The 14,262-nt window shown below is 63.0% G+C and overlaps 1 protein-coding gene across 1 annotated transcript in view; it reads right to left on the bottom strand.

Moving 5' to 3' along the window:
- The window catches only part of FBRSL1 (fibrosin like 1), an 82,266-nt gene that overhangs the window by 53,604 nt on the left and 14,400 nt on the right, over window positions 1-14,262 (bottom strand). Inside the window, exon 2 of the mRNA XM_065889545.1 lies at window positions 13,357-13,557. Coding sequence (XP_065745617.1) covers window positions 13,357-13,557 — 201 coding nt within the window. The remainder of the gene's footprint in view (window positions 1-13,356; window positions 13,558-14,262) is intronic.

Raw genomic sequence — 14,262 nt, 5'->3', positions numbered from 1 at the left:
TACTCACCCACGCATCCATCCATCCATCCATCCATCCATTCACCCTTCTACCTATCCACCCATCTACTCACCCACGCATCTATCCATCCATCCATCCATCCATTCACCCTTCTACCTATCCACCCATCTACTCACCCACGCATCCATCCATCCATCTATCCATCCATTCACCCTTCTACCTATCCACCCATCTACTCACCCACGCATCCATCCATCCATCTATCCACCCATCTACCTGTCCACTCATTCATCCATCTGCCCACCCATCCATCCACCATCCATTCACCTATCTATCCATCTATCCATTCACCCACCCGTCATCCACCCGTCCATCCATCCACCCACCCAAGGCTTACCGAGTGCCTATGAGCTGGCTCTGTTCTGGGCAATGAACACAAACAGACACAAGCCCCGCCCCCCTGAAGCCCACAAAGAGGCCAGCACACGGTCGGCAATGGCCACAGGTGCTTTGAAAGGACTACGGCAGAGAAGAGCAAAGAAGGGTCGCCAGGGAGGGCCTCACTGAGGTGACACTCTGAGAGGTGAGGAGGTGGGTCACGAGGCTATCGGGAAGGGTAGGGGACGGCACTGCTGGGAGCAACGAGGCTTTCCTCGAGGTGTGCAGAATCCTGAACACACAACAATCGGCTCGTGCAAGGTGGCACACCACCAGAACGTGTCCTCAGGCTGGCGGGGCCAGCACTCCCCTTTAGACGGGTGGATATGTGGAAGCAGGGTATTGCTCTCCAGCTGGCAGGGTCAGGTCACAGCCTTCAGAAGGGCGGGGAGAGGACACTTCCCTCAGACCAGCAGGGTTAGGGACACCACCCTCAGACTGAGGCACCCCAGGAGCACCTGGGGTCCTGGGCTTTCCGGCCAGCAGGGCTCCCCTCCCCGCCCTGGGCTCTGTGGCACATCCCAGGAGGAAGCGTCTGTCTCCCGGGCCGGCCGCCAAGTGCACTTGGCCACAGAGAGGCAGCGTGTGGTTCCACTTGGTGATCAGACCCCCAGAGTGTGGGGAGTGGGCGGCCAGTCCAGGGGGTGCGGCTGAGAAGGGGCTCAAGAGGTGGGACCCAGCGGTGTCCCCAGGCTGCCCCTCAAGCTGCACACCAGGTGGCTTCCCCCCTGGTGGGGGGAGGAAACGCCCTGGGCCTGGGATGCCCTGGGGCTGTCTGGGGCACCCGGCACCCCTCTCTCCAGCAGTGAGCAGGCTCACGAGGACTCCAGACCCTTCACAGACCAGCACCCACCAGAGCACACAGATACGAGGGCGACGGAGAGCCCCTGGACGGTCCCACGTGAACCCACCCCGGCCTCTCCTGCCCACATCCCGACCATCGCCCACCTGCTCCTGACACCTGCCCGGCGCCCTGCACGCACACCACCCTGCCGAGACCCTTGGCTGAAGCAGGGCGCACACAGGGCCCCCGCGACCCATGGAGCCCTGCAGCGCAGACGGAGCAGAGGCGCCCTCCCTCCGCACACCCGACTGCTGCGCGCCACCTCTGGCGACAGTGGGGCGGCGGCCCTGGAGCTGTGCAGTGCACAACCCGGACAGCCACACGCGACAGCCCCTGCAGGAGCTCACGCCCCACCAGACGGTTCTGCCCGCAGACGAGCACCAGCCCGTGGAGCTCTCAGGAGTGCACACGAGCGCACACACATTCTCAGGGGCTCTGGGCTCTGCCCCATGCCTCTCCCCTCTGCCCGCCAGGGGTGGGAGGTGCCCTCTGACCCACGGCTGGTCTGCACTGGCCTCCAGGATAAGGAGAGACCCACTTGGCCTCCACACCCGCGGGCCTGGGAGGGGAAGGGGTGGAGGATGGCCTAGTGCAGACCCTGGGGAACCCTGAGATGGGGGCTGCGGCTCAGGCCACCCAGAGTCTCCTTCAAACCAGTCGGGGGACAGGCTCTGGGGGGTGGGGCAAGGGTCAGGCACATCCCAGCGAGAAGGGAGTCAGGAACAGTGCCGCCATGGCCAACTCCACTACACCCCTGCAGAAACAGGCTCACGACAGCCCAGGCACCCCGTTCCGTGTCCACTCAGCGAACACGCGCAAACACGCACACGCCCGGCCTCTCCGTGCCGGGGCCACGTGGCAACCCAGGCCTGCAGCGGAGGCCCCTCCTCCTTCACTCCCCACTCCTCCCAGCACCCCGATTTCCTCTCAGGGACCACCCCCTGTGCAAACCAAGCGCTCCTGGGCCCCCCAGGTGACTCCCCTGGGCACCTCAAGGACGACTGGGCAGCCATAGGTCAAGCCCATGGCCCTGACTGGCCCCCGCGGGCTGGACTGGGAGGCCAAGCTGCGCTCATCCATGAGAACCCATCTGCCTTCTCGCCCCCACTCGCGGCTCCTGCTCGTTCCAGCCGGTCCCCAGTGTCCAGTGCGCTCTGTGGGCTCCGAAGCCTTCCATGACCCCTTGGAGCAGGTGCCCGGCACAGCTAAGTGGGGGGCGACAGCCTGTCCGGTCCACCTGAAGCCTGGACTGCAGCAGGGTCCGAGGCCCAGGCTGTGCCGGGGATGGGGCCCCCCCTCCCCATGGTGCCCCGCCCCCTAGCCCCTGTCACCCCTGCTACATCAGTGCCCCAGGGCTGTAAACCCAAAGCTCTGCCCAAGAAGCCCCTTGCCGCCCAGACTACTTGCTCTGTACCCCGTTCCCTGTCGCTCAGGGGGCCACCTGACCCCACTGGACCTGTACCCCCTCCGGCCTGGCATGTGACAGCAGTGAGGACATCACATGCTTTACTCTGTTCAGCCCCCCGCCCCCGGCCCCGCCCTCCGAGCTCCACGTCTGTGCTCTACCTCCCACTCTGGGAAGCCTGGGCTTTGGGCAGGGCCATAGGGCAAGGCTGGCCCAGGGAGGGGCCCTTCTCACAGACCGTGCAAACACACCCACGAGGGGGCTGGTGGGCGAGTCCGACGCTGGGGTGGGCGAGGAAGGTCAGGACCCCCGCCGCACCCGACAAGGCGGCCTGCACGGCCTCTCCTCCGCATGCGCACAGCACACCCCCCAGCTCCGCGTGGAGGACGGTCACCCCAAGTGCAGCATTGCAGGCTGGCGTCCGCGACTGACAGCAGCGCCTGCTGGTGAAGTGTGGTACTGCAGCTGCCGGGTGACCCGGGGAAGCGGGAGGGAGGGGGGCGGTTCTCCGGGCTGCGAAGGGGTGGAGGCTCCAGAACCATGGAGTCAGCCCTAAGGAGCCCCGGCTCTGGCCGTGGGCCCTGCTTCTCCCAGGGATCCTTCCCGATGCTCCCTCCACTCCTGCGTCACCAGGTGTCCCTCTGAGAGCGAAGCAGGGTCGCTGGACCGCGAGTGCCCAATAGGCAGGGGCTGTCCTAAGTCCCCACTACCTGGCATGGGGCCCGGCACAGTGGGGAGGGTCCCACGGCCAGCACAGGGTCAGGGAGCGAGCTGCTGCCCTCGGAGGCTGGCCACCCCTCCCGCTGCTCCACGTCCTTCCCCGGGACTCGGCCGGGTGGACAGATGGACAGATGGGTGACTGATGGATGGATGGACAGATGGGGGATGGAGACGTGCAACAGACCGTATACGGGATGCTGGCTGAGTTGAGGCTACAACCCGAGGAGCCAGCAGGCTCTGGGAGCTCTATGTAAGCAGTGAGTGTCCGTGACGCCCTGAGTGTGGTCCCTCTTGCTGGGGGACAGGGGTGGTGTGCCGTGTCCTGCCCCCAGTCGTGCCAGTGGACCCTGGGTGTGTGTGCCACCAGAGCAGGGTCCTCTGGGCTCCATCTCACCTCCACTCTGGCTGAGCCACTCAGCCTGCTCCACTGCCGGCCCCATCTGTCTGCTAAGTCAAGCCGCAAGCACCTCCCCGCAGCCGCCCAGCCCTCCTCCAGTGTGAATTCTGAAAAGCGTAACTCAGCTCACATCACTGCGCAGCATGGAACCCCCAGGTGGCCCCTCTGTGGGCGAGTGGCATTCACCCCTGCCCAGGCCCTGCGCCACCCCCATCCCAGGGTACTGGCCAGCTGGCTCTTTGTCACTCGGGCCTCAGCTCGGGTCACCTCCTGGGTGAGGCCGCCCCGATCCCCTGGTCTAAAGCAGGCCTGTTGGCACCCCCAAATCTCCCCACTCCTGTCACGCCTGTCTGGAACTCCAACGTGTGTCGTAGTCACTGAGGCATTCCCGGGCCCAGACAGGGACTGACAACAGAGCCCAAAGAAGTACACGCCGAACGGGCTTGACAGCACGGCGGGCCGGGGGCGTGGGGTGGGTGCCGGCCGCGCCCAGGCGTCCACTCCCCTCCGCCCTCCTCCCAACAGCGCCCCTCAGCAGGTCCCCCATGCTCCATCCGCGTGAGGGTCCTGTCTGGGGTGGGGGCCCATGTTGCAGGCCCCGGGCACAGGCGCCAAAGCTGCGGAAAGGCCAAGCACTCTGCCCTTAGGCCGTGCCAGACCGCCGGATTCCCCCCGCAGGATGGGGCCAGGTGAGCGTGCCAAGGAGGCCAAAGCTGAGCCTCGCCTGGCCAGGCCTCACCCAGGAGGCAGGAGGAACCCTTCTACAGGGAATAACGATAAAGCAGTGACCACGGTAAGAGCAGCAAACGAGCGGATCTAGCACGGACCGTGCACGCCAACTCAGTTTTTCATCTCAGCAACCTGAGGCGCATGCAGTATTGACAGCCCCACTTTACACACGAGGAAACAGGCCATCTGAGAGGAGGAGTCCTTGCCTGGGGCCACTGCAGAGCCCGGGCGCCTAACCCTGGAACTGCACCTCCACGTGTGTGGTACCAGCCAAGCTGGCGCAGAGCCGACGATAATGACGATGACGGCATGATGGGGTGGGAGGGGGAGAGGATGAAGAACGACCCAGGAAAGCCCCCCGCGGCTGCCCCTCCCCACAAGCTGCAGCCCAGGTGGAGGTGGGAGAACAGGTGGAGGTGGGAGAAACCATCCACATTAAAGGAGCCAGGCATTTACAGCAGCTAGCCAGGACCCAGAATGGTTCTGACTTTAAATTGACTCACCGAAAACCCTTAGAGAGGGGTGTCATTACCCCACTGTACAGATGAGAAAACTGAGGCACCAAGGGGCAGTCACCTGCCCAAGGCCACACCGCTAGCAGGTGTCAGAGCTTATTCCCCACCACGATGCTCATCTGCCAGCGGCCAAGTGTGAATCTTCTGGAAGGACTCTACCCGGCCCAGTCTGGAAACTGTCTTGTAAGTGATCAGAAACACCCCTAAACAAACTGGCCAACAAATGTGGGCCCGGCCGACAGGTGTGATGGTGAGGAGGATGGACGGGCCAACGTGGAGTGCGCCCACGACTCTCACCGTTTACCGAGGCTCCAGGGGCCCAGCCCTCTGCCAGCCTCGGGGTTACCAGGCCTGGTGGAGGGGTGCAGATGAGAAACGGGTCATCACCACACCGCAGAAGGGTGAGCTGAAAGAGAGGGGCACGGGGGACTTCCCTGGTGGTCCAGCGGTTAAGAATCCACCTTCCAATGCGGGGGACGCAGGCTGGGTCCCCATTCAGGGAACTAAGATACCACATGCCGTGGGGCAACTAAGCCCGCGCGCCGCAACTAGAGAAGCCCACGTGCTGCAACGAAGGCCCAGCACAGTCAAGATAAAAATTAAAAAAAAAAAAAAAAAAAGCAGGAGAGGGGCACGGGCACAGGGGAGGGAGGGCGTGTGCGGAGGGGTGGGCGGCGCGGGAGCTGAGCCACAGGGTGAGTGAGCTGGCAGGCAGGCTGCGGGGGGGGGGGGGGGGGGGGGGGAGCAGGGGGAGCTCAGGCCATATCCAGGAGCCAGGACTTCCCGAGGGTGGAGGGGACCTTCCAGAACGCTTTCAGCAAGGGAAGGGCATGCTCAAATGAGCTCCTGAGAGGAACCTCGCTGCCCGCAGACAGGCAGGGAGACGGGGGCTGGCCAGCTGCTGCTGTTGTCTTCCACGGAAAGGTCAGGGTCAAGGGCAGAGACTCTGGAGCCGAGCCACCTGGTTTGAATTCTGGCTCAGCCACTCTTCCTGCTTGTCTTGGGCAAGTTACGGAGATGCTTCCTCGTGTTGTCATTGCTGTTGCTGCTTGTTTTTTGCTTCAGTGCCCTCGTCTGAAAATGGCACTAGCAACACGCGGCCTCACAGGCGCGGTCGCTGAACACAGTCCCTGGGCCGACTGGGAGGTCAGCTTCTCTTTGCTGGTGAGATGGTGGTGGGCTGGCCACGACGGGTAGGCACGACATCCGGTGACAAAGTCAGTTTCTTTAACAGGTACAGGACTATTCAGATCACCTATTTCATCTTATGTCGGTTTTGGCAAGTTGTATTTTTCCAAACATTTGTTCATTTCACCTAGGTTGTTCAATTACTGGAATAAAATCATCTCTGCGCCATCCCTCCACGTCTGTAGCCCCTGCAGCGCTGCTGCCTTTTCCGTTCCTCACGCTGGTAATCTGCCTTCTTTTCTGCTTAATCATTCTTAACTACGGAGTTCTCAACTTCGCTGATGTTCTCCAAGAAACAATTTTTGGCTTTATTTTCTCTATCGTTTGCTTCCTGGTTCACTAATTACGCTCATTTGCATTCGCCCCTTTCTTCTTTAGGATTCCTTCCTCTTCTCTTTCTAGCTTCTTCAGGTCACTGATCTCGAACCCGTCTTCTTTTCTAACACGAGCACTGAAGCTGGAGGTCTCACTCCGAACACTGCTTTAGTTGCACCCCACACATTCTATATGGTGAATTTTTGTTTCCATTTGAATTTTCTAATGAAACCCTGCTCATAAGGACAGGTAGGAGGCAGAAGCAAAGGACTGGCCTGGGAAGGGGAGTGAGCAGTGGAAGGGGGCCCCGTTTCTGGCCCAATCACCGGGGCAGACGCAAGCCTCCCCACTGAAGTGCGGGGAAGCTTTAGAGCTGTGTTCTGGCTTGTTCTCACTCAGTGCGGGGGCTGTGGCATCTGAGTGGAGGGTCTCGGGCCTGGATACACAGGCCTGGTGCTCAAGGGGAGGTTCTAGGCTGACACGCGCCCGGCTTTGCGGCCCAGTGGTGAGGGGTCAAACCAAGGCTGGCTGAGCGAGGGAATGAGGAAACCAACAAGAGGAGCAAGTGTGGGGAGAAAGTGAACTTGGGAAGCTCACCTCCCCACCCTGCCGGCTCTGAGACACAATGGACCAGTCTGAGCCCAGTCTCAACTGAGAAGGGCTGCATAAGGGCAGAGTTAGATACACGCTGCCTTTCCAAGACTTGGTACAAAAATACTGGAATATCCCATTGATAATTTTCATACTGACTACATGTTGAAACGATACTACTTAGAATATAGCCATCCCTCGGCGTCCGTGGGGGACTGGTTCCAGGAGCCCCCTGCAGATACCGAAATCCACGGTTGCTCAGGTCCCTCGTATAAAATGATGTAGCCCAGTCAGCCCCCTGCGTCCGCAGATACACAGAGCTGATGGTACATGGATCTAAAATATATTAGGGTTAATTCTGTCTCTTCTCTTCATACTTGTAAAGTGGGTCCTATTACAGTCCTATCAAAGAGTGTGCTGTTCCAAGCGTCACCTGCAGGGTCAGGACCTGCCTTTGACAAGGCCCCTGGGACCCCTCCAGGGGTTTGGGCAGTGCACCCCTCAGTCTCAACCTCCCCAGTCCCACCCCTGGGATAGGTTTCTTGTCAAGCCCCCCAGGCAAGGGCAGGTGGCTGGACATGGACACCATCTTCCTTAGACACCACCACCCCCGCTCTGATAAGTTGCTAGGGGTGTCTTGCGGTCAATGCTGCCCCTGGCTGGGGGAGGCGGGCCAGCCAGACATCTGTGCACACCAGACACACGCTTGCCTCTCCTAACATACTGGGGGACTGAGTCACATTCCGTGTCTGCAGGGACAGAGGCTACACGGGGCGTGGGTGATCTGCTTCAGTTGGGACGCATCCTCAGTGTCGGCGCCTTAGGTGCCGACGACGTCCTCGTGCGGGGAGCGGCCGGTCCAGGGGCCTGTCCTCCCCAGAGTGTCTCCCACGTGAAGGAGTAGATCTTGTTGGGAGTGACCAGGCGTTCACGTGTGGAGCACCTCTGTGCTCAGAAGAGGTGCGTGCACACGTGCACACGGGGAAGGCCTGCGCACAGCAGCAGACGAGCAATCCTCCCCAGGAAACTGTCAGCCTGGACTGGGCGTCCCAGGTGGACGCTGGAAGTGGCGTGCGGTCCCCTTTGAGGGCCAGGGGCTCATCGGGGTCGCCCACGCTCACCTCCCGGGGCTGCCCTGCCACCCACTGGCTGGATGCCAAGGGGTCTCCTTAGTAAGCACCTGCACAGGACGCTCCATCTCTGGCCGCTTTTGGACGGACCACCTGGTCACCCCTCCCTCTTCAACCTGGCAGCAAATCACAACCACCACTGCCCTTGCCCATCACAGGTTTAACAGGGACCAGGCGCCAAGTCAGGGGCTCCTGACCAGAAGGTGCCTGTCCCCTCCCCACGGCCCAGTCTGCAGAAGGGGAGGTGGGCTGCAGGGCCGGAGGAGAGGTCCCAGTACAGCACTGTGCCCAGGCTCTGGTCTCCGTCCGAGGGCTCCCTGGGGCAGCATGGGGCCTCCCCCAGAGCCCCACGACACCCCCAAAGACTCACTCCAGCCCCACCCACCAGGCTGGGCTGCCCTACTCTCCCTATGACGGGGTGGGCCACACCCCACACCCCACACCCCTGACCTCGGGGCCAGGTCAATTGCCAGGGCCCCAACCTCTGCCACCAGGCCACGCAGAGCCCACACAGCTGTGTCCTTTGGCCAGCAAGGTGAGTCATCAAATTAGAATTAGCCACCAAAGTTTCAAAAATCACTGAATCCACAGAAAAACCCAGGATTCCAGTTGTTCGCAGAAACAAAGATCTGGCCACACTGGACCTATATTTTCTCATGGCAACACGGGTCCCCCAGGACACGACACACGCAGCCCAGTCCCCTCCGTGGCCAGTGGGTGCCTCGCCCAAGTGCACGTCCCTCAAGGTCCCAGCACTTTGAACCTGAGGCCAGCCGCAGCCATGCGGAGCCCCGTAGGGGTCAGAGGGCCCCTGCAGGTTCAGGCAGAAGCCAAGCCCCTTCCTCAGCAGCGATCACACAGGGAACAGCCCCACCCCAGTCACCTCGGAGCTCCCCCACAGCCGGGGCCCTTCCGGAGGGGAAGGAGGAGGGCGGCCCCAGCCGTGGCGTCCCTGTGGGCTCAGCCCTCTTCCCCACCCCGCTTCTGCCATCAGAGATGGTGCCCCGACAGTCCTGTCTCCCCCACTAAGTGGCACCCAAGCACTGCAGCCAACATGCGCAGAGCAGAAAGGCCTATAAAGGCAGGAGCTGCACCCGTCCAGTCCTGGCCTGCCTGTGCCACGCCCAGACAAGAGCATGGGGCCGGGCGCGTGGGCGGTGCAGCGATGCTCACGCTACCCCTTGGGCTGGGAGTTCAGGGCACTGGGAGGGAGGGGGTGGCCTGAAGCCTTGCCACCCTCAGTGCATGACGACAGGGAACAGTGGGAACGAACGTGAAGGGTCAACAACAAGACCTCAGAAGCGCCTTCAGTGGCATATAGAAAAAGACCCCTTCCAGAGCCGGGGCTCCGAAACAGGACAGGTGGAGCTGGTCCATCAAGGAGGCCGCCAGGGAGGCCTGGAGGGTGATTATGGCGAGCTGAGTCCCCCCAAGCCCACACCATGTGACGCAGTGAGCCAGGTCCAGGCCAGGCACCCCCTCCCCTGGCTGCTCTCCTGCAGCTCAGCCGGAATGGAATGAACGACAGGCAAGTCCAGATGTGCAGAAAACCACTTGTCAGAGTAAAGCACTTCCAGTACGACACATACTTTGTTAAATTACAAACACTGATGCTGTTATAAAAATAATGGCACAGCACTTTTTATTTTCTTTAATCAGAAAAATAAGCCCCATGTTTCTGGGAGGGAGACCAGGTATCTGTAGGCTCTGCTCTGGGTGTCAGGACCCCCGGAGGGCCAGGGTCCTCATGACCAAGCAGGGAGGAAGGCTCGGGTCTGGAAACCGGGGGGCACCTCCGTGGCCTCCATGAACCGGGTCGGTATTAGAGGTGGCTGTCACAGCCGGGTGAGACTGGGCGCACAGAGCACTGCGTGGGAGCCTGGCCAGGGCACCCCTGGTGGCCGACGCTGTTCTCCCACCTTGTGCCCAGGACTCCAGGAGCACTAGTGCGGGGCTGCCCTGAGCCAGAGGTCAGGGGCAAGGGGTGGTGACCCTTGAGCACAGGTGCGGGTCGGGTGGGAGTGGGGGGAAGCAGAGAAAGGTTTGTAGTGTGAGGTCTGCCCTGACCGGGGACGTCCTAGGGGGCCCGGAGCCGGAAAGCTGTAGGGGACGAGTCGGATGCTGGGAGGGGACATTCTGGGAATGGCCTCAGAATGGACCTTCTTGGTCCAAAGCTGGGGGGGTGGACAGGAGACTGCCCCCGGCTTCAGTGCTCAGTCACTGGGGTGGAAGAAGAGTCCTGAGGGGGAGCCTCTTGTCTCACCAGCAATTGCTACTCAACCACAGACAGCCCTGAGCATCCCTCGTGTCCCCTCTCCACAGTCACAGGACTCTAGAGCTGGGCAAACATCACCCTTTGCAGAGGGAAGCAGCAGGACCTCAGGCCTGGCTCTGGTTGTGCCCACGTTCTACCTGGTGGGGGATGGGAATGCACACTGGCCAGATGGGGTGGGGCCCAAGGAGGGCAAGGCCTACAGCTGGCACACCCCCCAAAATCACACACGCACACACTCCACGCACAGGCAGACACTTGCAGACCACACACCATGTATATGCACACACAAACTCACACACTGGCTGGGCAGCACACCCGGGCATGGAAGTCCAACATTCAAGGACATGTGGGCACTTTAGAGGCACAGAGAGATGCTAAAGGACCCCCCACCCCACAAGCCTGAGCCCTTGGGGGTGGCTGTGTGCTCTCTCCCGGGCGCGTGCACGTCACAAAGCAGCGGGCACGGCGGGGGCCAGCCTGGCGGGAGGTGGGAAGGCGCTGTGGTCCTCTCCTCTCTTCCCGGCGTGGGGGGCCTCGGCTCGGTGGTGGCCCTGCAGGGGCTCCCGTCTCTGCTGAGCCTCAGCCTCCAGCCGCAAATGGCCCGGCCTGTCCGGAGAAGGCCTCCGGCCAGTCTGACAACACACCTCGGGCCACAGGCTGAGGGGGCCTTGGCCCGGCCCAGCACAGCCACACCTGGGGTGGTCTGGGAAAACAGGCGTCAGGCTCCAGGGCTCACAGATGGGGCCTGGCGGGCCACTGCAGGGGTGGAGGATCGAGTCCGTCGTGACCTCAGGGGCCGGCAGGGTTGGCCTGGGGCCAGGAGGGAGAGCTGGGGCTGATGGGCCCGGACCAGGTCCAGCAGGGACTGCCGTGGCTGGCTCGGGGGCCCCAGGAGAGGCCGGCGGGGCGGGGTTGGCCGGCCCAGAAGTGACGGGCGCTCAGGTATGGGGAGTAACGGCTGGGGCTGGCAGGGCTGGCTCGGACCCAGAAGTGACCGCAGGGGCTGGCAGGGCTGTTTCGGGCCCAGAAGTGGCCGCTTTCGTCGGCACGGCTGTTCTGGGCCCAAGAGTGGCCGCTTGGGCGGGTGAGGCTGTTCTGGGTCCATGAGTGGCCGCTTTTGTTGGCACGGCTGTCCAGGGCCCAGCAGTGAAGGCTTGGGGGGGCCAGGCTGCTCTGGGGTTTCGACTAATTGCTGGGGCTGACTGAGGCCCAGGAGGGACCGCCGGGGGCGGCTGGGCTGGCCCAGGAGGGACCTTCGGGGCTGGCATGGGGCTAGGGACAGCCGCCGGGGGCAGCAGCACTGGCCCGAGAGTGAGCTGGCAGGCCGGCGACGTGGGCGCAGCACGAGGAGTGACTGTGGGGGCCGGCACCGCTGTCCTGAGGATGCCCTGCTGGGCTGGCCACGGAGACACGGGCCCATCCACGACCGCGTGGGCCAGCAGCGGTGCCAGAGGGCCAGCAGGGACCGACAGAGGTGGCACGGGGCCAGGACAGACCGCAGGGGCCGGCAGCGGTGCCACGGGGCCAGGATGGACCGCAGGGGTCGACAGAGGTGACACGGGGCCAGGAGGGACCGCAGGGGCCGGCAGCGCTGCCACGGGGCCAGGAGGGAGCGCAGGCGCCGGCAGCGCTGCCTGGGGGCTAGGACTGCCCAACGCGGCTGGCGGGGCTGAGCCGGGAGTGACCGCTGGGGCCGGCAGGGCTGATCTGGGGCTGGAAGCAGCTGCTGGGGCCGGCAGGGCTGACCTGGACCCAGAAGTGACCGCCGGGGCTGGCTGGGCTGTCTTGGGCCCAGAAGTGACCGCTGGGGCCAGCTGCGCTGACCCGGGAGTGGCCGCTGGGGCTGGAAGGGCTGCCCAGGGTCCGGGAGAGCCCGACGGGGCTGGCAGCGCTGACACGGGGCTGGGAGTGACCCCTGGGGCTGGCTGGGCTGGAGCTGCTGCTGGCGCTGGGCCGGGCCGTTCTGGTCCCAGTGGTTGGCTGGGAGCGGCCCCCCTTCTGGGGAGCACACCTGCATGGAAGAAAGAGCACGTGTCCACCTGGGCAGGTGTGCCTGTAGACCCCCCATCCAGCCCAGGCCCCTGAGACATGCTGCCCCCTCACCAGCATTCCAATCCCCAAGGGAGTTGAAAGTGGAGTGTGAAACACCAAGAAGAACCCCTCTCTGAAAAGAAGGCGCAAACCAGTGAGTCCCTGGAGAGGAAAACAGCTGTAGTGCTGAGCCGACACCTAGGACAGAACCCTGTACCCTGGGAGAAAGCCCCTGGCCCCAGTCTCCCTGCCCCATGCCAGCTGGGCTCTGGGTGACAGCAAGGATGGCCCCTCCCAGCAGGGCTGCTCCTTGCACCTGGTCCACCAACCACAACTGACGTGACTCCCTCCCTGTCTCGCAGACCCACTGCGTTTCGCGTAAGTTTAGCACATGGAGAGCAACCAGCAATGAGCCTGGTCCCCACGCGTTACAGACACGCTGGACACCCCATAGTCGGCGGAGCCTGACAGACGCAATGGGGAAACGGGGCCAGCCTATCAGCGGGTGCACCCTCCAGTTCCGCCTGAGCCAAGCACCCCCTGCCCCCAGTTCCTGGGTTCCTGGCCTGGTCTGCCTTTCTCTGGCTGTGACCCCAACCCCCCACCCCGGGGTGTCCCCTGCCTCCACTCAGAACCCTCAGACTTCCGGCAGGCGGCTGCTCCCGGCCCCAATCCACATATGCCCCTAATCCCACACCCGACAACGATGGAGCACGTTGCCAGGCAGGCCCAGATGCCGATGGGTGGTGTCCAGGTGCTGCTGTGGCCCCCAGGCCGCCCAGGAGCCCTTGATTCGGAGTGGGAGGGCCCAGCGCTCACCTGCTTGGTGGGCTGCAGAGGGGCCTTCTTCTCCCCTCGGTCGCAGGTGGGCTCCAGGTCCTGCTCGGAGCTGCCTGCCTCCAGGGGCCGCCCGTTCTCACCAGGCTCTGCAGACGGGCAGTTTTCTGATTCACGGGGCTTCTTGACAAGGCGACGTTCCCACTTCTCCTTCCGCTCGTGTGGCTTCAGGGCCATGTCCTTCTGTGGGGTGAGGAAGGACAAAGCCAGTTAATCGGCGGTGACACGATTCCAAGTGTTATCCCACCAGTGACACCATGAGAGACCACGTTGTGCCGAAGGTGGGGCCCTGGGCACGTGACAGCACCTACCTGGAGGTGCCACTACCCGCCACCTCCCCGCAGTGGGCTGTCAGGCTGCCACACCTCGGGAAGGAGCCTCCCATCCTGGGAGGGCCACATGAAGGGGAATGAAGGGAGATGGGTGAATGGGTAGGCGGCAGACGGGTCTGATGAGTGCGGGTGGGCCTGTCAGGACTGGGGGTTTGGGGAGGGTGACTGGGGTGAGTTTCCCGAGGAGCCCAGCCAGTGACGTGGGGTCTGATCCTTGGCCCAGTGTGAGGCCTCACCCAAGCTCAGCAGGAAGCAGCTGCTGAGACTGGTGGCTGGGCTGGCCTTCAGGAGGCACGGCCCATCCTGGCACCCTCTGGATTCCTGGTCTGAGACCGGGGCGAGCCCTGGGCTGAGGGCCATCGCCGCAGTAGCTGGCTGTAGGCAGAGATGCTGCAACTCCAGCTGCCCCGTCCCCTGGTCCTGAGCCACCCGTGGGTTTATCAGCCCAACTCGAGGATGCCCAACTGGCATCCTGACCCAATGGGAGCCTGTCTTGGGAAAGCAGTCTCCATGTCAGCCAGGTGTGCAGAGCTGCAGCGACCCCAGACATCACCCC

Source organism: Phocoena phocoena, chromosome 13, assembly GCF_963924675.1.
Source record: "Phocoena phocoena chromosome 13, mPhoPho1.1, whole genome shotgun sequence".
NCBI lineage: Eukaryota > Metazoa > Chordata > Mammalia > Artiodactyla > Phocoenidae > Phocoena > Phocoena phocoena.
The sequence above is the reverse complement of the archived record's forward strand: the minus strand, read 5'-3'. Positions and strand labels throughout refer to the sequence as shown.